The following is a 25,615-nucleotide window of genomic DNA, read 5'->3' as shown; positions in this document are numbered from 1 at the left end:
TCCTCTACTTTATATGTAGGATGCGTACCACAACATGACTTGCCAAGCGGTGCCATGTCCACACCCAGGATCTGAACCAGTGACCCCGGGCTGCCGAAGTGGAACATGCGAACTTAACCACTGCGCCACTGGGCCAGCCCTCTGTATCTTCTTTGGAGAAATTTCTATTCAGATCCTTTGCCCTTAAAGTGGGTTATTTGCCTTTTTCTTACTGAGTTGTAGGAGTTCTTCATATAGTCTATATGCAAGTCTCTTATCAGATATATGGTTTGCAAGTACTTTCTCCAGTTCTCTGTGTTGCCTGGCCTGGTTAGGGAGAGAAGACAAACAGAGAGTGGGGTGGTGGGGAGGAGGTGTGGAGGAGAGAGGCACTGTACAGGGAGGTCTAGGAGGAACTCTTTGAGCTTCAGGATTGCCCACCTGGGTAGTGAGAGAGGACTGGATGAGCTGCTCTAACATCACCATGGCTCTGCAGGCAAGAATGTGTGTCACTGTACACTCAGTGCTGTGCAATCAGTCATACATACTAAGTGTCAGGGACTTGGCATCTCATAAGACCAGGAGCATGGAGCGGGGTTGGGGGAGCAGGACACTCTTTTTAAAGAAAGGAAGCTCCATATTGCAAACTTTCACAGGACTAATGGGTTACCTTGGAGGCAACATTTTGTGGCTTGAGAGCCAGACAGACTTGGGTTTTGATCTTGGTTGTTAGTAAATGCCACTACATAGTGCCCTCCTCATACCCCTGTAGCTATTCCTGATGGCTTCTTACTGCAAGCCCCTGGGATTTTCTGCCTGAGGGCTTTCTCTGCTCAGAAGGCACACAGGGAACTCTGGAAGTGCCAGCAGCAGCCCTCAACACTTAGTTTCCTCCTTCCTTTGGTGGGACAACTGCATTGTATTCTACACTGTGTCCCAGGGGTCCCCAGTAGGATTGACCACTATTGCCCACAGTGGTAACCTGCTCATGATTGCACCTTGAATTGGTTTCCTTTCATTTCTTTATTTTAACTCCTTCCACTCCTCCACTAGTGCTTCCTGGGATCATCTCTCAAATAGACCATTTGTACTCACATCCTTATCTCAGTGTCTGCTTCTAGGGAAACCCAATCTAAAGATACTGGTTCTTCCATTTCTTGGATACATCATTCTATTTCCTTGGGCAGATCACTTTACTTCTCTGAACCTCACTTTCTGTTGGTTTGTAAACTGACCCCTGTGCACAGAGGGCAAGGAGAGACTAAAGAAAGAGGCAGACCACTCCACATTGGTAGGTGGTAGTTTTAACAAGCCAGGGAACTTATGAGGCATGTCTTGGGCAGCAACAAGACCGGTAGATGTCTGCACTCATCCACCAGAATCTTAAAAGTTTATACAGAGATCTTAACTGCGTTCAGTCACATGCACTATCCAGACGGTCTCAACAACATTTTAATCTCTCAAGGCTATGTCCTTAGAACAGTTACCACAACGGTAGGCAGAAAGTACATTCCAAGGACAAAGGAGTGAATGAGGAGCCTCTGATTGCCCGGGTCCAGTTCTCAGGTCAACCGGTGGTCACATACTCTCAATTGCCTCCTCCAACACTTTCCTCATCTACAAAATGGGGATAAAAGCACTTACTTCATTGGATAGTCATGAGGCTTAGCATCTCATTCAGACATACTAAGGGTTCAGTAAATGCTAGTCCTCTTTTCTTTTCAGTTGTTTACTGGCCTGTAACATACATACTCTTCCAGAGACCCTTGGGTGTACATGCCTCATTCAGCCATAGCTGGGCAGGAAAAGACAAACAGCCTGGAGCTGGCCCTGTGGGTGATTTGGATTACTGCTCTCACTTACTTGCTCCCTCCCTGCAATAGGATTAAACATCCCCACTATTTGTTATGCCTTGCATCCTCTAGAGGGAGCATGTATCCCTGTCATGCCTTAGTCATAAGACATGCTTTGGTGAATAGCATGTGATGTTCACCACATTTGAGAAAAAGCTTTAAATGTGTTATTGCATGGTTTGGCTTGGGCTTTCTCACTCCTGCCCTCCACCATGAGATAGACATGTCCTCAGAGCCTAGCACACACTATGAACTAGCACTTATTAAATACTTATTGTGTACCAGGCACTGTCCCATGTGTTACATGTGTCTACATGTGTTAATTCATTTCACTCTCATAGGAACTCTAAGATATTGGTCCTGTTATCATCATCCTTATTTACATATGTGGAAAACTAAGGTTTAGTAATGAGTACCTTGCTCAAACTTACATAGCTGGGAAGGGGCAGGCAGTCTGCTTTCTAGGTCCATATTCTTAACCACTTCACTATACTATTTCACATAATAGGTGATCAGCAAGTGCTTGTTAAATAAAACTTTATTTAAATGACTGTCACTACTGAAGCATTGTTCTTTTCCATTTACCCAAATTCCGAAGGCACAATCCATTGGGACAAAGATGGGCTTCTGACTTTGGACCTGGGCACTTTTCCTGCCTCAGTTGTTAGCCAGATAGGAGGCCATTCTGATTCTCTGGATTGGGGGAAAAGTCATCTGTGGTCATGAGATGGGAACTCAAACATTTCTCCTGTAGGACTCACATGAACCACAAGATATCTCCTGTAAATTCCATGTGTATCCCATACATCTCCCCTGTAGACTTTAATGTGGACCTCAGACCCCTCTCCTGAAGGCTCATGTGAACCCCTATATCTTTCCTGAGGCCCACATGGACTCCCAACATCTCTCCCATAGGAGCCATGCTTGATAACCTCCTCAGGTTCCCATTCGTCAACTCACTGGGTCCTCCCCACAGCTCTGTAAATCAGCCAAAGCTTGCATTATAGCAGGGATAGAGCGCAGTGACCATGTGGGTGAACCAGGGCCAGGACTAACAGCAGAACTCCGTTGTCCTGCCTATAGTCCCTGATTCTTCGCTCCTGATTGGCCCAGTGGTTAGGTTATGCTTCCTGCTCAAACTTCCACAGCCTCTGTGGCTGCCCCCTTCTCTTCCCTCTCTCATGCTAGTTCTTGTTTGTCTTTCTTCATTCCTGCCCCCTTTCTATCCCAGCTGTGGGAGTGAGGCCTTACTCCCAGCAGGCTGGAGCCAGACAATGGGCCCTTATTCTGGGCAAAGAATCCCTGCAGTGTCTCCCACCCAGTTAGGCCCCCTTCCAGGCCCAGGATGGTGTGGGCGGAGGGCACAGTGGAGGGCAGGAGCCAGTGGCTGGCAGGATAGAGGGTGTCCCTGCTGTAAAGATCCCACAGGAGGTTTACAATGTAAACACACTGACAATAAAAGCTTATCTTTCACTCCCAGCCCCATCTCTCCAAGTGGGTCTCACTCAACAGTCATTAGTCCTGGGTTTTTAAACATTTACTCTGGTCTCTACTCTCTTTAGGTGTTCATCTCTGCATATCACAATCTCTTTCATTCTTTTTTCTGTGTCTCTTTCTCTTTCTAAGTCTGTCTTTCTATTCCTTTGTGTAGCTTGCTGGTCCCTATTTCTTATCTCTTTCTCACTTCATCATGCTCTCTTTCTCTCTCTCCTCTTTTTTTTTTTTAAAGATTTTATTTTTTTCCTTTTTCTCCCCAAAGCCCCCCAGTACATAGTTGTATATTCTTAGTTTTGGGTCCTTCTAGTTGTGGCACGTGGGACGCTGCCTCAGCGTGGCTTGATGAGCAGTGCCATGTCTGTGCCTAGGATTCGAACTGACGAAACACTGGGCCGCCTGCAGCGGGGCGTGCAAACTTAACCACTTGGCCACGGGGCCAGGCCCTCTCTCTCCTCTTTTTTTCCATGTTTTTTTCTCTCCAAATCTTGATCTCTCCATGTCTCCATATCTCTGTCTCTCCATGTTTCTATGTCTATGTTTGTGGCTCTCCTCTCTTGTCTTTCTATGTCTATCTTTCCTTGGATCCGTGTGTCTATGTCACTCTCTGTCTCCTCTCTCTCTTCTTGTCTCATCTCTGATCTTCCATCCTCCATCCCCTCTCTGTCACTTTGGGCCTGTGGATCTGAAAGATCTTCATCAAACACCATGTTCTCCTGCTCACAAATCTCTTTCTCACTCCTTTCTGGTACATCCCAGTGGCCCCTGGGACCGCATGGGTAGTTATTCTCCCCAATTTACAGATTTGGAAGCTGAGGCTCTGGCTGTTGGCACCAGGCTCCCATCTCTGAGTCTCTTCTTCCACGTCCTCGCGGCGCTCTTGTCCCAGCAGTGCCCATCAGCCACCTGATCAGGCCAGGGCCCAGGAACGTAGCACCTCGGACAGCTCCTCTGAGGCGCGGGGGCGGCCAGGCCTTCCTTCTCGCGAGCGCAGGAAGAGAAGCCCTAGAGGTGGCCCAGGAGTCTCGCGAGAGCGGTTGCTACAGGCTGGGGCGGCGCGCGCACGCGAAGAGCCGGCTCCAGGTGCGCGCGCGCGCTCCCCGCCTCCAGCCCCGGAGCGGCTCGCCGCCGGCTCCGCGCTGCAACGCTGGGTGCAGCTCAGGGCAGCGCAGCGCGGCGGCCTTTCGGCAGCCGAGCGGTAGCGGCGGGTAAGTCCCGGGCCTCAAGTCCCGGAGAAGGGCTTTGCAGGGAAGATGGGCGAAGGGCGAGAGGGGGGTCACCCCCTCCCCAGCTCTGTTCCCCCTACGCTTCACCTTTGAATGCAGGGAGCAGACCACGCTGCTGGAGAGGTAGAGAGTCGAGGTGACTTTCTCTGTTTGGGCTGGGAGAAGAGCGCCCGGGGTGCCCCTAGGCCCCCAACCCCCAACATCCCCATCCCCGGCTGCCTCAGAGGGAACCCGGGTCTTGGGTGACGTCAGACTCCTGGATGCTGGAGCCTGGGCCTTGGGCCCTCCATCCCCACCTGGCGTTCCCTGGAAACTGGCTTCCTCTTCTGCGGATGGCGCTCGCGGACAGGGATGGGGGCGACTGGAGGCGGGTTAACTGTGGCCTTCTTTGGGTCCTTCCTCACAAGAGGCGCCTGCAAATGGACACATGTTGTACAGCTCCAACCCCCCACTCCCACCCCCCACCCTCCACCCCCGCCCCCTCCCGGAGACGGCCGACCTTTGGACGGCGGTCTGAGCCGCCTCAGGGTTGTAGGGGATGGGTGCATTGGCTTGCGCCTGGGGTCCACCAGGACTTTGGGGTGGTGTGTTGGCAGTGCCGGATGTAGCACATTCCAGCGCTGGCAGGGGTCGGTCATGAGGATGACAGTGAGGTGTCTGGGAAACCGTCCCTGTCCCTGCCTCCAGGAGCTCCTGGTCTGGGGGTTGGGGGAACCAAGTAGAGACTCAGACTGAGAATTCACCGTCTCAGGCGGTTCAAACTGGTAATGCTCCAGCTCTGGGATCTGGCGATCATGGAGGGCCAGGCAGACTTTCCTGCGGAAACAAGGAGAAAGGGAGGCAAGAGCCAGTTAATGAGAGACTTCCTGGAGGAGGTGAAATTTGCATGGGAGGAGAGGCAGGGGAGGGCATTCCCTGGGAATGGTCTGGGCAAAGGCACAGAGGTGGGAGTTAAGCACAGCTATTGGAGAACCTGGCCTGTGAGCCCAGCCACGTGGCTGTGGTCATGGAGTCGGGGAGTCTGGAGAATTTTGCAGCCTGTGCCCTACCTGTTCTAACTCCGCTGGGCAGGGCTCTGAAAGAGGGAGATGGTTCTTGCAGGTGCATGACTGGCAGAGAGGTTTTGTTTGGGCTACACAAGTCTTGCTAGTTTAGATTTGATCTAGGCTTGGTGAGCCTGAAGGTGGAAGCCCCAGAGCTGAGAGAGGACTGTCTCTAGTGAGTCGGCCACAGCAAGAGGGTCTTCTTAGGTCTAGCAAACTCCATGGAAAATGAATGGGCTCCTGGGAGGGGAGCTCTGGATAGGGCCCTTGGGCTCTGTAGCTGTTTCTTTAAGCCTTTCCCTGGCTGGCTGGCTATCTCTGAACAAGTTGATTCCCTTCTTGAGCGTCTCTTTGCCAGCACCTTTCTCTAAGGATGAAATAATAGGACTAAGTACTGATTTCTCCTGAGGAAGCTGCTTGTTCTAGTTTAGAACATCCCTCCCAGTTCTCCCTCTTCCTTTTTCTTTCCTCCGCTCCCTTCCCCCTTTTCCCCCCCCCCCCCCCCCCCCCCAATAGCATTTCCTCTACAGGCTGCACTTCCTTCCTTGCTGCCAGTGTGGAGTCTCTGCAGGTTTCCTGGAGGAAGTGTGGTACAGCAGGCTTGACAGAAGCTGTGGGCTTAGCCTGATTGGGAGAGGGCATCAGTTGCTCCACTCCCACCCCTTGGGAGGGTGTCCAAGTCTAAAGCAATTCATTGTGCTCTGTGCCCTGCTCTGTTCTGGATCCCTCCTAGAAGCCCATCCATGAGGGAGCAAGGAAGAGATTGGATGAGAATGAATGAGCACTTGGTGCCCAATAACTGGTTTAGAATTTTTTTTTTTTTTGAGGAAGATTAGCCCAGAGCTAACTGCTGCCAATCGTTCTTCTTTTTGCTGAGGAAGACTGGCCCTGAGCTAACATCGTGCCCATCCTCCTCCACTTTATATGTGGGACGCCTACCACAGCATGGCGTGCCAAGTGGTGCCACGTCCACACCCGGGATCCAAACTGGCAAACCCTGGGCCGCCAAAGCAGAACATGCGAACTTAACCACTGTGCCACCGGGCTGGCCCCCTGGTTTAGAATTTAATGAGTGGGATGCATAGCAGGGATGGCTGGAAAGGTTTCCCAGAAGAGGTAGGATGTGAGAAAATGGTAGGACTTAGAGGAGCTGACAGGGCTCTGGTGTAGGGGCACTGGAAGCAAAGGGGGTGGCTAGATGTGATCTCCTGCATGAAGCTGGGTTGAGTGGGAAACAAATCATCCTATGGTACAGAAGCAAAGGGTGCCAGATGGGAATTTGTAGCTGATTGACACAAGGCCTTGAATGCCAGGCACAAGATCAGTAGGGGCTACTGAAGAGTCATCATAGGACAGTGATAGCAATGCCAGGAAAGTGCTGTTTTTTGAGGATGGTTCATAGTTCTGGGACTTCAGGGGTGGGGATGGGATAAGAGGACCAGAGGTAGAGCAAGAGGGGAAACTTCCATCTTACCAGATAGCTGCTCTGGGCAGGAAGGGAAAAAATGACTATTTCTATGCCAAGGATGAGGGGCTCATGATAGGGATGAGGGGCTCATGATAGGGACGAGGGAGGTTGGAGGTCTGGTGAGCAGGGAGCCTTGGAACTAACCCCAGGTCTCTGTCCTGATCTGAGGCCTGGCTTGGCTCCTTTCTCTCTGCCATGGACCTCACTCTCTCCACTGTGAGAGCTTCTGTCCTCCCAACTTCACAGTAAGAAATGGAATAAATTTTATCTGGGTTTTTGGAACAAAATTCAGGTAGTATTTGCTATTTTATTGATAACTAAAGAGGTGCTTCCTTAGGCCTGCATCTTTGGTGGGATATGTAGTGCTCCCCCAAACCCCCGAATATTATGAAAGACTCAATTGAGGAACAAATTGCTAATTCTCCCATTTTGCAGCCTAAGAACTTTGGTTTGTAGAGGCCAGTCGTTGCTCTCCCCTGCCCCCCGCTGCCCTCCCCCCACCCCCACCCCCGCCTCCATCCCTCTCCCTCTCTCTCACCGCCTCTCCCTTTCTCTCTCACATACATACAAGTATAAAGGCTAGCCCTGAAATAAGAGCATCAGAGCCTGGAGGCTTCCATTCCTGTGACCTCAGCCTCCTGCAGCCCTCCCAAGCCTAAATTCCCTCTGGCCTAACCTTCATATACAAGTCTGGCCCTGAGCTCTGGTTTCTCCCACCACCCACACTTTGACTTCTCTGTAACCATGGGCACACTCTTGGGAGATAGCCTGGGACCAGAACAGGGGTCAGGCTGGACCCAGCTTCCTCTTTTGAGGCTCCTACAATCTAGTTATTACCTACCCTTCCCCTGCCTCTCTTCCTTGTTTTTCTGGAGAACTTTGGTGCTGGACTACAGTCTTCCACTTCACATCCATTGTCTCATGGGAGGCAGTGCCTCCTTCAGCTACCCTTTCTGCCAGCCACACCTCAGTCTGGTCATCATTGGCATGTGGCCACCTCTGAAATCTTAACCTCCAGTATCCTTCTCTGACCACAGTCAAACTTCTACTTTACCTGCTTTGTGACCTCATGGAGATGTCTAGTTCTCTGACACCTCCATTTTCTCTATTCCATGAGCATAACACCTTCCTTGTCCTTCCTGGACCCCATGGTCCAGGATTTTCACCATTCTCTGGCCCATGCCCTCAATGACCATGCCACTTTGCCTATGTGTCCCGCTCCAGCAGCAGACCCCTCTATTCTGGATTCCACCCTCAGAATGTGGAAAGCTTCTGGGGGCTATCACATACCGGGGCAGTCTGGTTCTGCTTCCAAATAGGGTCTCCAACCTCAGCTGTTCTTCCATCACTTCTAGAAACCCTTCCCCTCTTCTCATCAGCTCCCCATTCCATTCCATGGGAGGAGTATTCCAAACTGGACTACTCTCCCGAAGCCCTTGACTCTCAGAGAGAGTGGTTGAGGGGTGTGTGGGCGGTGGACCCACGCATGTTTCCTCACTTCTCAAATCCCTGTAGGAGCGTTCCTAACCTAAGGCACCCACCCCGTGCTATGAATGCTGGTCCTTACTGTCTCCTGAGGTTCCAATGTCCATCAGCTATTCCCCCTCTGCTTTATCTTCAGCCCCACCACTATCTTCTCCAATACCTTCCTCCCAGCTTATGAATATGCTCAAGTCTCCTATCTGGAAAAACCTTTCTAACCCCATGTCCTCTAGCTGCTGCTGTTTTAAACTATGGCTTTGTCTTACTACAAAGGGATATAAAACCACTGTAGAAATTTTTGGAAAATTATCTTTTTAAGATTATAAGAAAATTATCTAAAAGAAAAGAACCAATTTATAATCTCACTTTCAAGAGATGGCTACAATTCATCCTTTGGTGTGTGGTGTTACAGTGTTGTCACTGATAGTCTTTGTGTGTGTGTGTGTATTAAAATTTCAGCCAAGTTTTTTGAAAGGCTAGTCTGCTAGACTTGTCCCTTCTTCCTCCTCCTCATCTCTTGGCAGCCTGGCCTCTACCCCACCACTCCCTGAAGCTGTGACCTCTTAACTGCCAAATCAGCCCATGTCACACATGACTGCTCCATGGCTAGGGACGTTGACCCGATTGGCCAGTCATTAAAAAGATTGAGATAATCTGTATTTATTGACATGAAAAATTTCGATGAGATATTGTTGAGTAGAAAAAAACAGGTTATAAGACAGCACGTATAAAACGATCTCATTTTTGTCATATATGCTTATATATACATTAAAAATCAAAACCAAAAACCTGAAGGTCAAACTGGTTAAAGGAGTGGTCTCTGAGAAGGTGGTGTTTGGAAGAACTTTTATTTTCTTCTTTATGCACTTTGATTTTTTTAGCTTGCAGGTATTTTTATACATAGCTAAAAAGCAACATATTTTCACTTTATTTTACAGAACTTTGAGGCTGTATTTTTTAAAAGAAGAAGAACAGAATCCTTCAATGGTTCCCAAGGCTCTGAGGATAAAGCCCAAATCCTGCCCACGGCCTTCAAGGCCAGGATGACCCAGCCAGTCCCACCTTTCAGCCCTGTTTTTGCCTTTCCTTCCCTCCGCTTTGAGCTTCATCCTTGCTCTGCTTCTTTCTATTCCTTGAATATGCCATGCTGTTGCTTTCCTGACCTTCACACCTGCTTCCCCGACTCTCTCTTTCTCTGGCCAACTCTTATTCACCCTTCAGAATTCAGCTCCGATATTGCTTCCTCTATGGAGCCCTCCCTGGCTCCTCCCGGACAGACCAGGGAGGTGCTCCTCTGTGTTCCCACAGCTCTTTGTACTTCTCCCAGATCACTTCTCAGGCTGTGTTGTAATTGTCTGTTGACTTAACTGGGCCCTCTGCTCTTACCTCCTCCCTCTCAGTTCCAGCCTGTCTCCTGTATTACAGAGAAAATGGAAGCAGATACCCAGGACTCTCTCTGTCCTTTCCAAGGCCTCGAACCTGCCTGCATCTGCTCGCATCCACGTTCTGCTTCTCACCTGTTAGGATAGAGGCTTGTCCCACCTCCTTGCCATGGGACTCCATGCTTCTCCCCTTCTCAGGGGCTTCCTCTGTCAACCTCTGTCTCTATTGTAATTATAGCTGTTCTCTGGATCCTTCACATCTCTAGCTTATTTCCATCTTAAACAAACAACTCTCAGCTGCAGCCCTCCCTGGAGCTCCCCTTGTATCCCACCTGTAGTACCCTATCTCTATTCTCTTCCTAGGAAGTCTTCTTCAAAGAGCTGTCTATACCTGCCCTCAGCTTACCTGCTCAATTATAGCTCTAATTTGGCTGCTCTTCCCACCCACCCTCCCAACCCCTCCATGGCCAACAAAATAATTCTTGCTGGGGTCACAGATGACTTGCTATTGCTGAGTGTAATTAATCTTTTTAGTCCAGCCCTTTTCATGCTGGTCTGCTCAGTGCCATCTGTCACATTTGTCCACTCTCTACTCCTGGATTTGGAGACTCCACACTCTCCTGGATTCCCTCCTGCCTCATTCGCTGCTCCTTCTCGTTCTTTGCCAGCTCGTCCTCTTCTGCCTTTTTTTCATTTATTTTTTTGAATAGGTAATACATTTGCATGATTCATAATTCAAAAAGATGTCCCAAATTTCATCAATTCTAAGATGAACATTTTGATATTTCTGAAAACATTTTAATGTCTGTCTTAAGATTTTTGGCATCTTACGATTACAAGTTGGCAGTGTTTTTTCTGTCTTTTGGTATATAAAATAATGATCTATCTTAAAATTGATGGTATCTTGGATTAGATGATATAAAGATACATAGTGAAAATTTTTCCTCCCACCTATTCCACATTTATTCAGTTTCTCTGTCCGCAGTGATTCACAATTATTATTATTATTGTTGTTATTATTATTTTTTTGAGGAAGATTAGCCCTGAGCTAACATCTGCTGCTAATCCTCCTCTTTTTGCTGAGCTAACATCCATGCCTGTCTTCCTCCACTTTATATGTGGGACGCCTACCACATGGCTTGCCAAGCGGTGCCATGTCTGCACCTGGGATCCGAACCAGTGAACCCCGGGCCGCCAAAGTGGAACGTGCGCACTTAACTGCTATGCCACCAGGCCAGCCCTTGCAATTATTTTTTCCTTGATATCTTACTAGAGATTCTTTGTATATTGTATATATTACCAAAGAAAAAAATATATATTTCCCCTTTTTATTTTGAAAATTTTCAGCGCTAAAGAAGTTTAAAAAAAAAAGTGCAATGGACACCTGTACTAGGGTACTTCACATAGGTTCACCAATTATTAATATTTTGTGACATTTGCTTTATCTATCTAATTCTTTTTGCAGGACCACTTGAAAGTTGCAGACAAGACACAGTATCTGTAAATACTTGAGCATGCATCTCCTAGAAACAAAGATATTCTCCTGTGTACCCACAACACCTAGGAAATTTAACATTGAACAATGATATCTACTATGCAATCCATATTCAAATTTCTCTACTTCTCCTGAAAATGTCCTTTATAGCTGTGATTTAAAATCCAGGATCCACTAGAGGATCGCTTGTTGCATTTGGTTGCATGTTTCTTTAGTTTCCTTTAATTTAGATGAGTCCCATACCAATTTTTGTCTTTCATGACATTCACATTTGTCTTGGAGAATTTCCCACAATCTGGATTTGTCAGATTGTTTTTTCATAATTATTTTCAGATTAAACATTTTGGCAACAATACTACATAGATGATCTTGTGTCCTTCTGTGTGTATCTCATCAGGAGGCACGTAATTTCCTTTCATCCCATTATCAGAAATGCTGGGTTTGGTCACTTGGTTTGCCAGATCCTCTCATTATAGAAGTTCTTTTCTCTGTTATGATTACTAAGTAATCTGGGGGGGGGGGCGGTGACACTCAGATTGTGTGACTCTCCTCTTCCCCAGCCACCTCTCACTCAGTGGTTTTGGCAGCCACTGATGATCCTTGCCTGTATCAGTTCTTATAAAGGGATTGCAAATGGTGATTTAAAAAAATTCTGTCATTCTTTCTATATTTATTAGGACTTCCCCTTTCTCCCCTCACTTTCTTTTGTATATCATCATGGACTTGTGCATTCTTTTCATTCAGTGTGTTATAATTCGTTACTGACATTATTCATGTTTTTCTCCAACTTTTTATCTTGAAAACTTTTACACTAAACTAAAGTTGAAAGAATAGTACAAGAGACACTCATACAGCTTCACTGGTTGTTAACATTTTCCACATTTGCTTTGATTCTGTCTGTGTCTATCCATCCATCATTTCTTATTTTATGAACTATTTGAAGCAAGTTTCAAACTTCATGACACTTGACCCCTCAGCACTTGAGCACATGTTTCCCAAGAACAAGGACATGCTCCTGCATTACCTCAATACCCTTATCACACCCAAGAAATGTAACCTTGATGCAATAATACTATCTAGTTTAGATTCCATGTTTAAGCTTGCTCTGTTATCCCAGTGATGTTCTTTATAGTGTTTCCCCCTTGAACCAGGATCCAATCAAGGTTTACATAGTGGATTTGGTTGCCATGTATCTTTAGTTTCCATTAGTTTAGAGAATCCCTTATCTTTTTATTTTTTAAATATTTTTGTCTTTTAGAATGTTGGCAATTTGTGTGTGTGTGTGTGTGTGTGTGTGTGTGTGTGTGTGCTGAGGAAGATTAGCCCTGAGCTAACATCTGTGCCAGTCTTCCTCCACCTTATACGTGGGTCACCACCACAGCATGGCTGATGAGTGGTGTAGGTCCATGCCCAGGATCTGAACTCACAAACCTGGGCTGCCAAAGCAGACCATGTCAAACTTAACCACTACCCCATGGGCCAGCCCCTAGAATGTTGGCAAATTTTGACAATCTAGACCAGTTTTTAGAATGCTCCACAACTTGGATTTGTCTGATTGTTTCTCATGATTTGATTCAGGTTAAACATTTTGGGGCAGGCATGCTACAAAGGAGATGTTGTGCCCCTCTTGGTGCATCACTTTGGGAGTCCCGTTATTGGTGAGGTTAAGTTTGATCACCTGGTTAAGGTGGTGTCTGCTAGCTTTCTTCACAGTAAAAGTGCCTGTTCCCCTTTGTAATTAGTAACTCATCTTTGGGCTGGTACTTTGACACTCTGATTCTTTCTCCCCAGTGATCTTTCACCCAATGGTTTTAGCAGCCATTGACAATCCTTGCCTGAATCAGCTATTATGTTAGTGATTGCAAAATTGGGAAATTTTCTTTCATTTTTTTAGGAAGATTGGCCCTGAGCTAACATCTATGCCCATCTTCCTCTACTTTATATGTCAGACGCCTGCCACATCATGGCTTGATAGGCAGTGCATAGGTCCGCACCCGGGATCCAAACCAGGAAACCCTGGGCTGCTGAAACGGAATGCACGAACTTAACCGCTATGCCACCAGGCCGGCCCTGGGAAATTTTCTAATTTTGTCACTCCTTCTACACTTATAGCCAGCATTCTTCTGCAAAGAAAAACTTTCTTGCTTCCTTCCTCTTTCTCTTTTTTAAAATAAGATTTGTTACTTTAGACTCATGGATTATTTTTTAAGTTCAGTATGTTATAATATATCACTGTCATTATTATTTTTGATACTTTTTCTTTTTGAGGAAGATTAGTCCTGAGCTAGTTGCTGCCAATCCTCCTCTTTTTGCTGAGGAAGACTGGCCCTGAGCTAATATCCGTGCCCATCTTCCTCTACTTTATATGTGGGACGCCTACCACAGCATGGTGTGCCAAACAGTGCCATGTCCCCACCCGGGATCCGAACTGGCAAACCCCAGGCTGCTGAGAAGCAGAACGTGAGAACTTAACTGCTGCGCCACCAGGCCGGCCCCTGCTTTTGGTACTCTTAATTGTCCAGATATGGCTGGTGGTAGCCCCTTCAAACTGGTGTCCTTTTGACATGCCCCCATTAGTTGAATACCTGCTTGTTTCTGGCACCACAAGATGTTCTCGGCTAACCTTGTATTTCCTTGTCCTGGCTTGGGACCAGCCACATATATTTTTTAAGTCATGAGTTCATACAGATACCTCCAATTCAAATTCAGCATCGAGGGGCTCTTTCTCACCTCACATTCCATATTCTGTCTCCAAACTCTAACAGTGAGAACCCAGGTTCCCAAAAACAGCACATTTACTCATATGCTCTCTCCTGCAGTTACACGTGACAAAGTTTCAGAACCACCATACTAGTACCAAGAGTAACAATAAACCTGCTAATATTTAAGATTTCTTTCCACTTAGTTTTTTCCTTGAGAGATATCCTTCTAGGAGAACACAGAGTACTCTGATCAAGTTATTTGGCCAGTTCCTTTCTCTGTATGATTGTTACCAATTTGCTCTACAGCAAGCTTTATGAGCTTTATTATTATTTTTTTGTTTGTTTATTTCATTTTTAGGGTTTTCTTTTCTTTCTGGTGTAAGTTTTTGAATGTGTAAGATATTATATGTATAGAAGTATGTAAAAATCTTTACCCAGAGAAGTCTCACTACTCATCCTAGTCCTTCCATCATGTAGGAAGTCATTTTATTAGTTTCTGGTTTACTCTTCCTGCATTTCTTTTGCAAAAATAAGCAAATTTATATGCATGTTCTTGTTTCTCCTTCCTTCTTACATAAAAGGTAGGATACTATTTATACTCATCTGTAGTTTGTTTTTTTCACTTAGTATATCCTGGAAATCATTCCATGGCAGTTCACAGAGATCATCTTCATTCTTTTTTGCATCTATGCAGTAGTCCATTTGAATAAACCATATAGTTTATTCAAACAGTTGCATTTAAGTTGCTTCCAATGTTTTGCTATTGCAAAATAGTGTCACGTTGAATAATGTGTATTTGTTGTTTCTTATTTGTGAGTAAATAACCAGAAGTAGGATTATTGGGTCAAAAGGAAAAAATATTTTTATTCTCCTCTCCCCTCCTTCTTTTTTTAATATGAAAGGTAGCATATTATATATAGACTGTTCTCCATCTGTCATTTTTTTCAATGACTAATAGTTGTGGAGATCTTTCAATATCAGTATTTTTTAAATAGCTGCAGAGCATTTTTAAAAAGAGCTTTGGAGCAGTCCATGGTCTGATTGTACCATTTGTTTAATCAGTCCCCTGTTATGGACATGTTGATTGTCTCTAATCTTTTGGTATTACAAACAATGCTACAATGAATGCAACCATGTATGGATATCATTTCATGTGGGTCTCTGTCATGCCTGTCTTTTTTCCTTTTGTGGTAAATGTTGTTGGGTTTTTATATCTGTGTTTGATTTCATATCACAAAATTATAACCACAAAGATTATAATTGCCCAGACTTTTAATGGCTCCAATGGAATTTAACTGGAACTCTAGGAGGGTTTTTTTAAGCACACTTTCTTTTTTTCCCTAGGGGAATTATTGGGGGTTTTTGTTTGTTTGTTTTTTGTTTTATTTTATTATTATTATTTTTTTTTGCTGGGGAAGATTCTCCCTGAGCTAATATCTGTGCCAGTCTGCCTCTATTTTGTATGTGGGACATGGCCACAGCATGGCCACCAATGAGTGGTGTAGGTCCACGCCCGGCAACTGAACCTGGGTTGCTGAAGTGGAGTGTGCTGAACTTAACCACTAGGCCATGGGGCCGGCCTGTTATTATTTTTTTCATTGAGGTAACATTGGTTTATAACATTATATAAGTTTCAGGTGTACATCATTATATTTCAATTTCCGTGTAGATTACATCATTTTCACCACCCAGAGGCTAATCACCCCTTTTGTCTTCCTCCCTCTCCTCTTCCCCTCTGGTAACCACCAGTCCAATCTATTCTCTATGTGTGTGTTTGTTGTTGTTATTATCTTCTATTTATGAGTGAGATCATATGGTATTTGACTTTCTCCCTCTGACTGACTTCACTTAATATAGTACCCTCAAGATCCATCCATGTTCTTGCAAATGGCAAGATTTCACCTTTTTTTGTGGCTGAGTAGTATTCCACTGTGTATCTATACCACATTTTCTTTATCCATTCGTCCCTTGACTGGCACCTAGGTTGCTTCCAAGTCTTGGCTATTTTGAATAATGCTGCAATGAACATGAGGGCGTATTGACATGCTTTTGTGTTTTCATGTTCTTTGGATAAATACCCAGCAGTGGGATAGCTGGAACGTATGCTAGTGCTATTCTTAATTTTTTGAGGAATCTCCATACTGTTTTCCATAGTGGCTGTACTGGGTTTAAGTAAATTCTTTTTTTTTTTTTTTTAAAGATTGGCACCTGAGCTAACAACTGTTGCCAATCTTCTTTTTTTTTTCTTTCTGCTTTTTCTCCCCAAATCCCCCCAGTATATAGTTGTATATTTTAGTTGTGGGTCCTTCTAGTTGTAGTACATGGGACACCTCCTCAACGTGGCCTGATGAGCAGTGCCATGTCCGTGCCCAGGATCCGAACCAGAGAAACCCTGGGCTGCCATAGTGGAGCACGTGAACTTAACCACTCGGCCACAGGGCCGGCCCCATAAGCAAATTTTAATTGAAGTATAACACATAGGAAAGTGCACACATCATAATTGTATGCTTGATGAATTTTCACAAAGTCAACACCTCTGTGTAACCAGCACCCAGACCAGGGACAGACCATTACCAGATGCTTCTGCCCCCTCAAGGGTAATACTCTCCTGACTTCTAGTTGTTTTTGCCTGGTTTGAAACTTTATAGAAATCTCTGCTCAATGTATAAGTGTTGCATTGCTTTAGCGCTTGGTTGTAGACCATCTTCTGTTTTTTATTTTGCATATACATATATTTATATACACCAAAGTTACCGTTCTAGCAAGATGATTGCCCATTCGCTTCCTTGCCATATGTCACCAACCATTACTTAATGTATGTCTTAGCCCAGGCCTCTCACTGAACTCCTGACTGGAATATTCCCAATGCCTACAAGGCGGCTGCAGCCCTGTCTGGGGGTCTCACAGCACCTCAGACTTGGCATGTCTGTAACGCAGCTTCTTGTCTTCTGCAAGGACCCTGAGCCTCTTCTCATGGTGTTTCCCACGATGGGGTTCTCAGTAAATAGCCCCACCGTCCATTCAGTGGTTTAAGTTGGCAAGGAGGCTTCTTGATGGCCTCCCTCCCCCTACTCCCAAAATCCATCTCAGGACCACTTCAAACTTGCCTTATAAGGGCCTCAAGATTCACTCCCTGCCCACCTCAGCTCTCCAGCCTCCTCTCTAGCTGCTTCTGCATTTACACTCCTTGCTTTGGCCACTGTGGCTTTCTTTCCCTTACTCAGAAGTGTGAAGCTCCTTCCTGCATCAGGGTCTGTGCCTGCTTTCCCCTCTGCCTAGAAGGCTGCCCTGCCCCAGGAAACTCCTCTGTATTCTTCAGGTTTTTCACTTACTGCTTACATTTAATTTCCATGACTGCCTAGACTGGGTTAGATCACCTTGATATATTCTGTGCATGTTTTAATAGCAGCCATCCTTCCCTTTTATATTATTTACTGCACAGGTTATTGACTCTTTCATGCAGAAGGCAGGGACTACATCTGTCTTACTCGTGCTGTCTCCCCACTGCCTGGCAGATAGTAAATCCCCAATAAGTGAACAAATGACTGAAGGCAAAAGCAGGAGGGGAGGGGAGCCCAGCCTGTGAGAGAGGCCAGGGCTCTGCCATGTTCAGAGTTGAGGAATAAATTTCTTCTTACAGAGGTCTGTGGTACCCTTGGGCTTTCTCTGTCACTTGGCTTTCCCTGCATGAGGTCCCCCCCCAGGTTCCTTTCCCACCCTTGGATGGAGTTTTCTGAAGGCAAAGGGCAGGAGTCCCTGGCAGGATGTAGCTGGTAGAATGGTGGCTCTGTGAAGTAGGAACTGCCTCAACGGAGTTCATCTCACCATGGAAGTATGAGGTGGGTCCTGCCCCAGGGAGCTTCCAGCCCACCTGGGGATGAGAGAGAGGCTGGGTTGGGCTGGGTCATGATCCTCATCCTTCTTTGGCTTTTCTTTCCTTCCAGTTCAGGACAAAGAGGCATAGGCAGGCTGCTGGGCCGGCTGGTGCCATCATGGCAGGTAAGGAGAGGGTGGGTCTTGTCGGTAGGATATGGTAGTAAGCATAGGGTGGGTGACCCTCTTCTGGGTCCTTTTATGTCCCCTAGTTTTTGGAGGGCAGGGTCTTTCTGTTCTCTAGTCCCCAGGTTTTCCCTGGTTCCCCACTGAGGCCTGTCTATCCGAGACCCTCACCAAGACAGTGTCTAGCCGTCTGTCAGACCTCTGACCCTGGGGACCAGGGATGGAACATCTTGATGCCCTGGTCCTACTCTCCATCTGACTGTTGAGTGGCACGGGTGGCTCACTCCTTGTCTCCTCTGTCACCATTGCTCTCTAATGGTTTCTGAATTGTCTGGTTTCCAAAGGCTCAGGTGTACAATGCCAGAGCTGGAGGGACCTTTAGGGACTCTCTAGCTCAGCCTCCACCCTAGTGGATAAACTGAGGTCCCAGGGGTGGTGACTTGCCCAAAGCATGAATATTGGAATGCAGGCTGGAGCCCCCCCAGACTCGCACATCTTGCTTCCTCTGCCCGGAACTGTCTCTCAGCTGAAGAGGGTTCCGCAGCCCTGATGGATAGCATTTATTGTTTTTATTCTTCTGAGAGACAGTGACACTGCCTCAGGGCCTTTAATTACTTTGGGAACCTCACAGCAGACCCAAGGAAGCAGGGATGGCTAGGTGGGGATAGTAAAGTAGCCTGTGGCCACAGGGGCTGAGAAGGCAGCTCAGGCCAGGGAAAGAATGATCATATTGGATTGTCGGGGAGGGGAACATTCAAAGTGATACCATGCAATGTGCCTTGCCCACAGAGAAAGTGAACAACTTCCCACCGTTGCCCAAATTCATCCCGCTGAAGCCATGTTTCTACCAAGACTTCGAGGCAGACATTCCTCCCCAGCATCTGAGCATGACCAAGCGCCTCTACTACCTGTGGATGTGTGAGTGCTGTGGGATGGGGGTGGGCCAGGGTGGGTGGGGTGGAGGAGGGAGGAAGGCTGGTGGGTGCTGGGCATTGGGGTAGGATACCTGCAGGCCCGGCTGTCCTTCAGCCCCACTTGCCGCATCTGCATGGGCCACTAGGCCTTTCCCTCCCTGACTCCTAGTAGGCTCCTCTCATTGCCTGACTCCCCAGCTGGGCGTCAGCAGGCCTCTCCTCATCTATTCACAGAACATCTAGATAGGTCTCTGCCTGCAGTGTAATTCCTCTCTTCTTTCTCTCCCTTCCCCTTCCCACTGGAGTAGTTTTCAGGGGAATCTCTGGTGACTGCCTCAGGATTCTGGAGAGGAATACTTCCCTCAAAGCCTCATTTTTCTTGCTTTCTCTGGAAAATTGCTCACAAAGGATAGCATTCAACTGGGAGTTGGGAGATATGGGAGCAAGCTGTGCTGGTCACTCCACTTCCCAAGCAGCAGGTTCCTCATTCGTAGAAAGAAGGTGTTAGCTTATTGACTGCTGTGGTTCCATGCAGCTCTGTGTTGTGTGGTCTGCACTTCTAAGAGTCTAGAGTTCTAATGTTCTAAGATTTTGAAGTCAGGAATTTCAAGGCTCAGGTTTCTGATGGTGTATGGCAGGTTGGTGGGAAAGGTGTCGTCTTAGAGGGATGGGACTTAGCGTGCCCGGGCTGGTCAAAGGTACCTCTTAGGCATGTGCAAGGAGGGTAGCCTGGCTGTCCAATGCTGGGTCTTGGCCCCGAGGTACCCCAGACACCTGCAGTGTGACCATCTCCAGGGTCTGACACGTGTGCTGTTGCCGTGAGTCAGGCCAGCACTTAGCTGCTTACCTGGGGAGATGATTGGTTGTGCCAGGAACATGGTAAAGAAAACTGTCTTTGTAGCAGGTCCTTCATGGAATGGGAGAAAGAGTATGGGGACAGATGGACTCAGTTTCAAGTCCTGGCTTGGCCTTTGGATGGGTAGAGAAGGGATATTTCCCCTTCTAACATGAGAGAAGGAAAGGATGGGGCAGGTGTGGGTAGGTCTGTAGATGTTGAGAAGAGAATGAGGAGGTTGCCTCTGATGGCTTCCATTTTTTTCCAACAAATATGATGTAGAAGTGGGGATGGGAGCTTTGAGGAGAGTAGGATTAGAATGAGAGCACGTTTGTGGACAGAGAGTGAGGACATTATCCAAAGAAACATGACCCCTAAGATTTCTGGGCCATGCACAGGGTCCATTTGAGGTTGGCTGCCATGAGTTTATAGTCCTGCCAGGCTTCTCTGTCGGGCTCCTTTTTTCCTAGCAACATTCAGCTCAGGTACAAATGGGAGTTGTGTTCATCCAGGGTGAATGTGACCAGAAGACAGGGCAGGGGAAGGAATAAGAAAATGAGTGTAACGAATTGTGGACTCTAAGTTGGACAAAGACAGTAGTGGAGACAGAAAAACACTGATGGCTAAAGAGGAAGTGGCCAAGTCCATGGATGTCCGTTCCAAAGAGGTGGCAGAATAATTGCAGTAGAGGCGCTAGGTCAAGTGAGCTGGAGAGAGATGGGACTGGGAAGAGAGATGTGAACCAACGTAAAAACAGGTTAATGTCTGTTCTGTGTAAAGAGCAAATAGAATCAGTAACAGCACCAAGGTTCCAGGAAATTTGGGGGCAGTAAACAGAGATGGAGGAAATACAGCTGAAGAGCATGGGAAGAAATGCTCACTCTCATTAAGAGGGGCCCCGGGATGGGTGTACCTGCACAGGTGACTGTGTTATCCGGCCAGACTTGGAAAGCACTTCACCTGACCCTGGGCTCTGGGAACTCTGCCCCTGAGAAGATCTCATCCAGGAGCTGGATTTAACGGCTATATATATCCTCCTAAGTCCTCACTAGGCACCTGCCAGATGCTTTGCTCCCAAGGAAATGTGTATAACCCTTGAGATGCTTAAGGGTTCTATTCAGAAGCCAAGGCCATGAATGCCCGGCCCGTTTGAGGCCAAGATTGAGCCCACCTTTCTCTGTTTATTCAGCAGGTCTTTTTGGAGCCTTAAAGGGACTCAGCCTAATGTTTGAGGAAGGGAGTACCGTGATGTCAGAAGACCTGGGTGTGTGTTAGGGCCAGCATCAGAGGAGGAGTCTTTGAGGTCCCTGCTGGCTGTGACTCAGTGATACCATGATTTGGAGGTTCAGCTAGATTATGTGGGCACAGAGGAGAGGGCGCCTGGGTCCTGCTCTTGGGAGCTTCTAGTCTGGTTGAAGGGCTGAGATTTGTACTTGGGGAACCTTGAGAACAGTCCAAGGATGGGAGATGAATAAGGTTGCAGTAATAAAGGGAAAGACTTCTTGGGGGAGGTGGCATGATAGTTTTCTAAGAAATGGATTAGATAAAGACTGAGATCCCAGCCACTGCTGCCTGCCCCATTTACCTGCAGGGCAGATCGTAAGACGGCTTGAAGAGATGTTTCCACAAGGCCTTTTACTTTCCCCTTTTCATGCCCCTACCTCACAAGAGAAGATGTAAGGAGGCCATTCATAGAAGGGGAAGGTCATTTCCACCACTCTGAGTCTTTGGAGCACTTCAACGGGGCTTGCTGGGCTGAGGCTCTGGGTTCCTGCTCTGGAGACTCTTTGTTCTCTGAATTTCTCAGATCCCAGGAGCAGGTGTGGGGAGGGGAGTTGGTCTAAGCTCCCAGCTTTCTTTCTTACAGTCTGTACTCCCTCTGTGTGTATATGTGTGTGTGTATCTCATGTATCTGTGTGTGTATATTCACTGATGTGGGTTGTTGACGTGAATCTGTATGAATGCGGTTTGCATGTGTGTTTATGTGTGTCTGCATCTCTCCACTTACACCGTTTGCATGTGTTTGATTGTTTGTCTGTGTTGAGTTATGGGTGTGTGTGTCCATGTCTGGGTGTTTATGTATCTCTGCATGGGCCTGGGTGTCTGTGTGCATGTCTGGTGTCTGTCTCTGTGTGTGCTTCTGTCTGCAGTGAACAGTGTCACGCTGGCCGTGAACCTGGTGGGCTGTCTCGCGTGGCTGATCGGAGGCGGGGGAGCCACCAACTTTGGCCTCGCCTTTCTCTGGCTCATCCTCTTCACACCCTGCTCCTACGTCTGCTGGTTTCGGCCCATTTACAAGGCCTTCAAGTAAGTGGTTGGTGCTGACCCTGGCTCCTAACCCTGTCTCTGCCCATCTCCCCTGTCTCTTCTCTACATATTTTCTCACTGTTTTTTTTTTCCGTTCCCCAAACTCACTTTCACTTGTTCAGCCTCAGCTCAGACTGCCAGGTAGGATTTGGGCTTCCTGGGAGCTCTAGGCCAGGGTGAGAGGGCTGGGAGTCAGAGCCTTCCTCTTAGTTCCTCCCTTCCTTACTCTCCCTTTGGGTGGGGGCAACATAGAGACCAGGCCTGTTTTTGTTTTGTTTTCTCTAGGCAGCTTCATGTTAAATTTTGCCAATGTGACCACCTGTCTGGATGGAACTGTCCATCTTTGTACCTGTGGGGCTAGCAGATTTGGTGCCAAATGGACCATCTATCCATGTGCCAGTGGAACCAGCCATCCATGTACCACTGACACTATTTATGTGCTAATGAGGTCATACAACTCTGTGCCAAAGGGACTACCCATCTATGTATCACTGGGCTTAGCTATCTTGGTGCCAATGGGTGTCTACCTTGTGTCAAATGGGATTTTCAGTCTTTATGCCGATGGGACTATTCATCCATGTACCAATAGGCTGTCTGTCTTGGTGCCAATGGAGTATCCATCCCAGTGCCAATGGGGCCTTAAATGTCTTTGCCAATCCATCTATGTGCCAATGAGGCTATTATCTTGGTGCCAATAGGGTGTCCATTCTTGTGCCAATGGGACCGTCCATCCATGTACCTGTGGAACTAGATGTTTCGGTGCCAGTGGGGTAGTCCATCCTGTGGACAATGGGATTGTTTATTCCTGCCACAATGGACCCATCTATTTCTGTGCCAGTGGGACCAACCATCCATGTACCACCGAGTGGTCCATATGTGAGGAGATCTCTCCCTATGTAATTATGCACACACAGGACTACCACGTGGAAACTTGCAAGGATCAAACGTTGTCCCATTTTGGCCTCTCAGTTAAGGCCTTTAAATGTCTTCTGTCCATTGTGTACTCACTTAAATTTGGAAGGGTTTGGGAGTCTTGATGGCAGGGAAGCCCTGGCTCTCTGCCCAGTGACAGGAGCCATCTCCTCTGCTGCAGGACTGACAGCTCCTTCAGCTTCATGGCATTCTTCTTCACCTTTATGGCTCAGCTGGTCATCAGCATCATCCAGGCTGTGGGCATCCCAGGCTGGGGTGTCTGGTAAGAAACTGGGGTGTCCGTGACTGACCCAGGGCTCGCATGGGTGGCACCTTGGCTGTGTCTTTTGCTTACCTCTGTGTGCTAAGCTGTATAGCCTGTGGGGACACCATAAGTTATTGGAAGTGTGAGGATTCAGGATAGTGTAGTAGACACAGCCATAGAATCAGAGGGGAAGGAGAACCTTGCAGTGGTTTTTGGGGGTACTGAGGGGCGTCAAGCATCATGAGAGAACCTAAGGCAAAGAAGCCTTATGTCTGAGGAGCTCGTCTCCTGAGCCATGGGAAAGGGTTCTTCCTGAACCACTGACATAGGCCCTTTGGATATCAATAAGGTGGTCCCTTTGCATCCAGTGGTATGGTCCCTCCCTGTGACAATGAGATGGTCCCTTGCTCTAGTGGGGCAGCTACCCCTCACCATGGTGGGTAGCCCCACAGCTGGCCTCTTCCTGCAGTGGCTGGATCGCTACCATCTCCTTCTTCGGAACAAACATTGGCTCAGCGGTGGTGATGCTCATTCCCACCATCATGTTCACGGTCGTGGCTGTCTTTTCCTTCATCGCCCTCAGCATGGTACGTGGTCACCTCAAGGGTGAGAGGGTGGCTTTGGGAAGGGTCTGTGATCTGTCCAAGTTGTAGGAGGACCCAGAGGTCTTCCAAAGGACTCACTCTAGAATGGCTTGGTGGGCTTTGCTCCTGGTGTACAGGGCATGGGTGGGGTGGGGGGGGGGATTGGCTTTTACAGTGACTTGTTTCTGGCTCCCATGTCTTTCCTTGGTGGGCTGCCTCTTCCCTTTGATTAACCCTTCCTTGTGCTCCTCCTCCTACAGGTTCATAAATTCTACCGGGGCAGTGGGGGGAGTTTCAGCAAAGCTCAGGAGGAGTGGACCACAGGGGCATGGAAGAACCCACACGTGCAGCAGGCAGCCCAGAATGCAGCCATGGGGGCGGCCCAGGGTGCCATGAATCAGCCGCAGACTCAGTATTCCACCACCCCCAACTACACATACTCCAATGAGATGTGAGCCAGCTGAGCCTACTGGAAGGCAGGGCTGGGAGCCAGTGGGATGGGGGCTGAAGCCACATTGTCTGTTGTGGTGACCAAGCAGGGTTCCCCCTTCCCTTTTCTCCTCCCCAACTTTGTACAAAGAATCAGAGTTATATATATATATATATATATATATGTATATGTCCACCCCTGGCCCCAAACACCCTTTGGATTCTGCTCTTGGCATTCTTAGAGCTGTGGGCTGCAAGGGGAGCTGTCCTGTGCGGTAGTAGCTGTGTCTGTGTCCCCTTGTGAAATAGTGTGCAGTGAAGGTCTCTGTTGTTGTGGTGCTAGATGTATGTTTAGAACTAAGCCAGCCCCCCATCCTCCACCAGGCTGCCCCATCTAACCTTGACCCAGGGACCCCTCATGGGAAGGGGGGAGGCACAGCAGAGAGCCTGGCCCCCTCCCCAGGGTTATGAACTGAAACTGTTTCCACTTCTGGTCTTCCTGGGAAGCAACAGTATTTAGCATTCATGGGGGTGGTAGGTTGGCGGGGGGCGCAGACAGGCAGGGGATCTTCCCTTGCTCCTTCTGATCCGGGTCTGCTCCCCCTCAACTTCCTCCTCCTCTCCTCTATTCCTGCTCTCATATTCCCTGTGGTCTCTTCTCTCACCCAGGGTCTCTCTCTTCCCCATGTGGCTTTTCTTTGTTTTCCCCAAGGCTGAGTATCCCTGTTGTATCTGCTCCTGAGACTGAGCCCATTCCCATATCAAGGAAGCAGGCTGGGGAGCTGAGCCTTAGCCCTGATGTGGGAAGGCACATAGCCGGAGACACAGAGCCCACCTGGGTACCTGCCTCCCAGGGAATGGAAATGTTGGGTTGTCTCCTTGACTCTCAGAGCTTGGCCTGCCAGGGCAGGCTCCTGTTTTCCCTGCCTTGCTTCCCCTTTCTCTTCCCAGAGCTCCCTCAAGCCCCTCTGCTTATGTCCCTCCCTGCACCCACAGCTGCTGTGGCCTGATCCTTCTACCTTCCCCCTCCATGTGCCAGGTGGTGTCTGCCATCCACAAGGGTAGATTCCACTGCCTTCCCTGAAGAGCTGGATGGTGTCCAGGCAATTTTCAGGTGTAAAGGTACAGCTGGAGCAGAGGGTATGTAAATAATTATTGGTTCCTGGGTGGAATTATTGGCCCAAGCCCACTGGGCAGGTGCTAGGTGTCTCTGAATGACCATTGGATTCCTGGGAGCAGTAGCTGT

At 47.7% G+C, this 25,615-nt stretch overlaps 1 protein-coding gene across 1 annotated transcript; it reads left to right on the top strand.

Annotated features, from left to right (window-relative positions):
- Positions 1 to 17,894: 17,894 nt before the first annotated feature.
- On the top strand, positions 17,895 to 24,507 carry LOC124233122 (secretory carrier-associated membrane protein 5). The gene is made up of 7 exons (XM_046650246.1): positions 17,895 to 17,963; positions 18,069 to 18,123; positions 18,913 to 19,041; positions 22,023 to 22,179; positions 23,273 to 23,374; positions 23,826 to 23,943; positions 24,201 to 24,507. Exons 2-7 carry the CDS (start codon positions 18,117 to 18,119, stop codon positions 24,393 to 24,395), a joined length of 708 nt encoding a protein of 235 aa, XP_046506202.1. The 5' UTR covers positions 17,895 to 17,963; positions 18,069 to 18,116; the 3' UTR covers positions 24,396 to 24,507.
- The last annotated feature ends 1,108 nt before the right edge of the window (positions 24,508 to 25,615 follow it).

The sequence above is a fragment of the Equus quagga genome, unplaced genomic scaffold (assembly GCF_021613505.1).
Source record: "Equus quagga isolate Etosha38 unplaced genomic scaffold, UCLA_HA_Equagga_1.0 153_RagTag, whole genome shotgun sequence".
Classification (NCBI taxonomy): Eukaryota; Metazoa; Chordata; class Mammalia; order Perissodactyla; family Equidae; genus Equus; species Equus quagga.
Note: the sequence above shows the minus strand (reverse complement) of the source record. Positions and strands in the feature narration are given on the sequence as shown.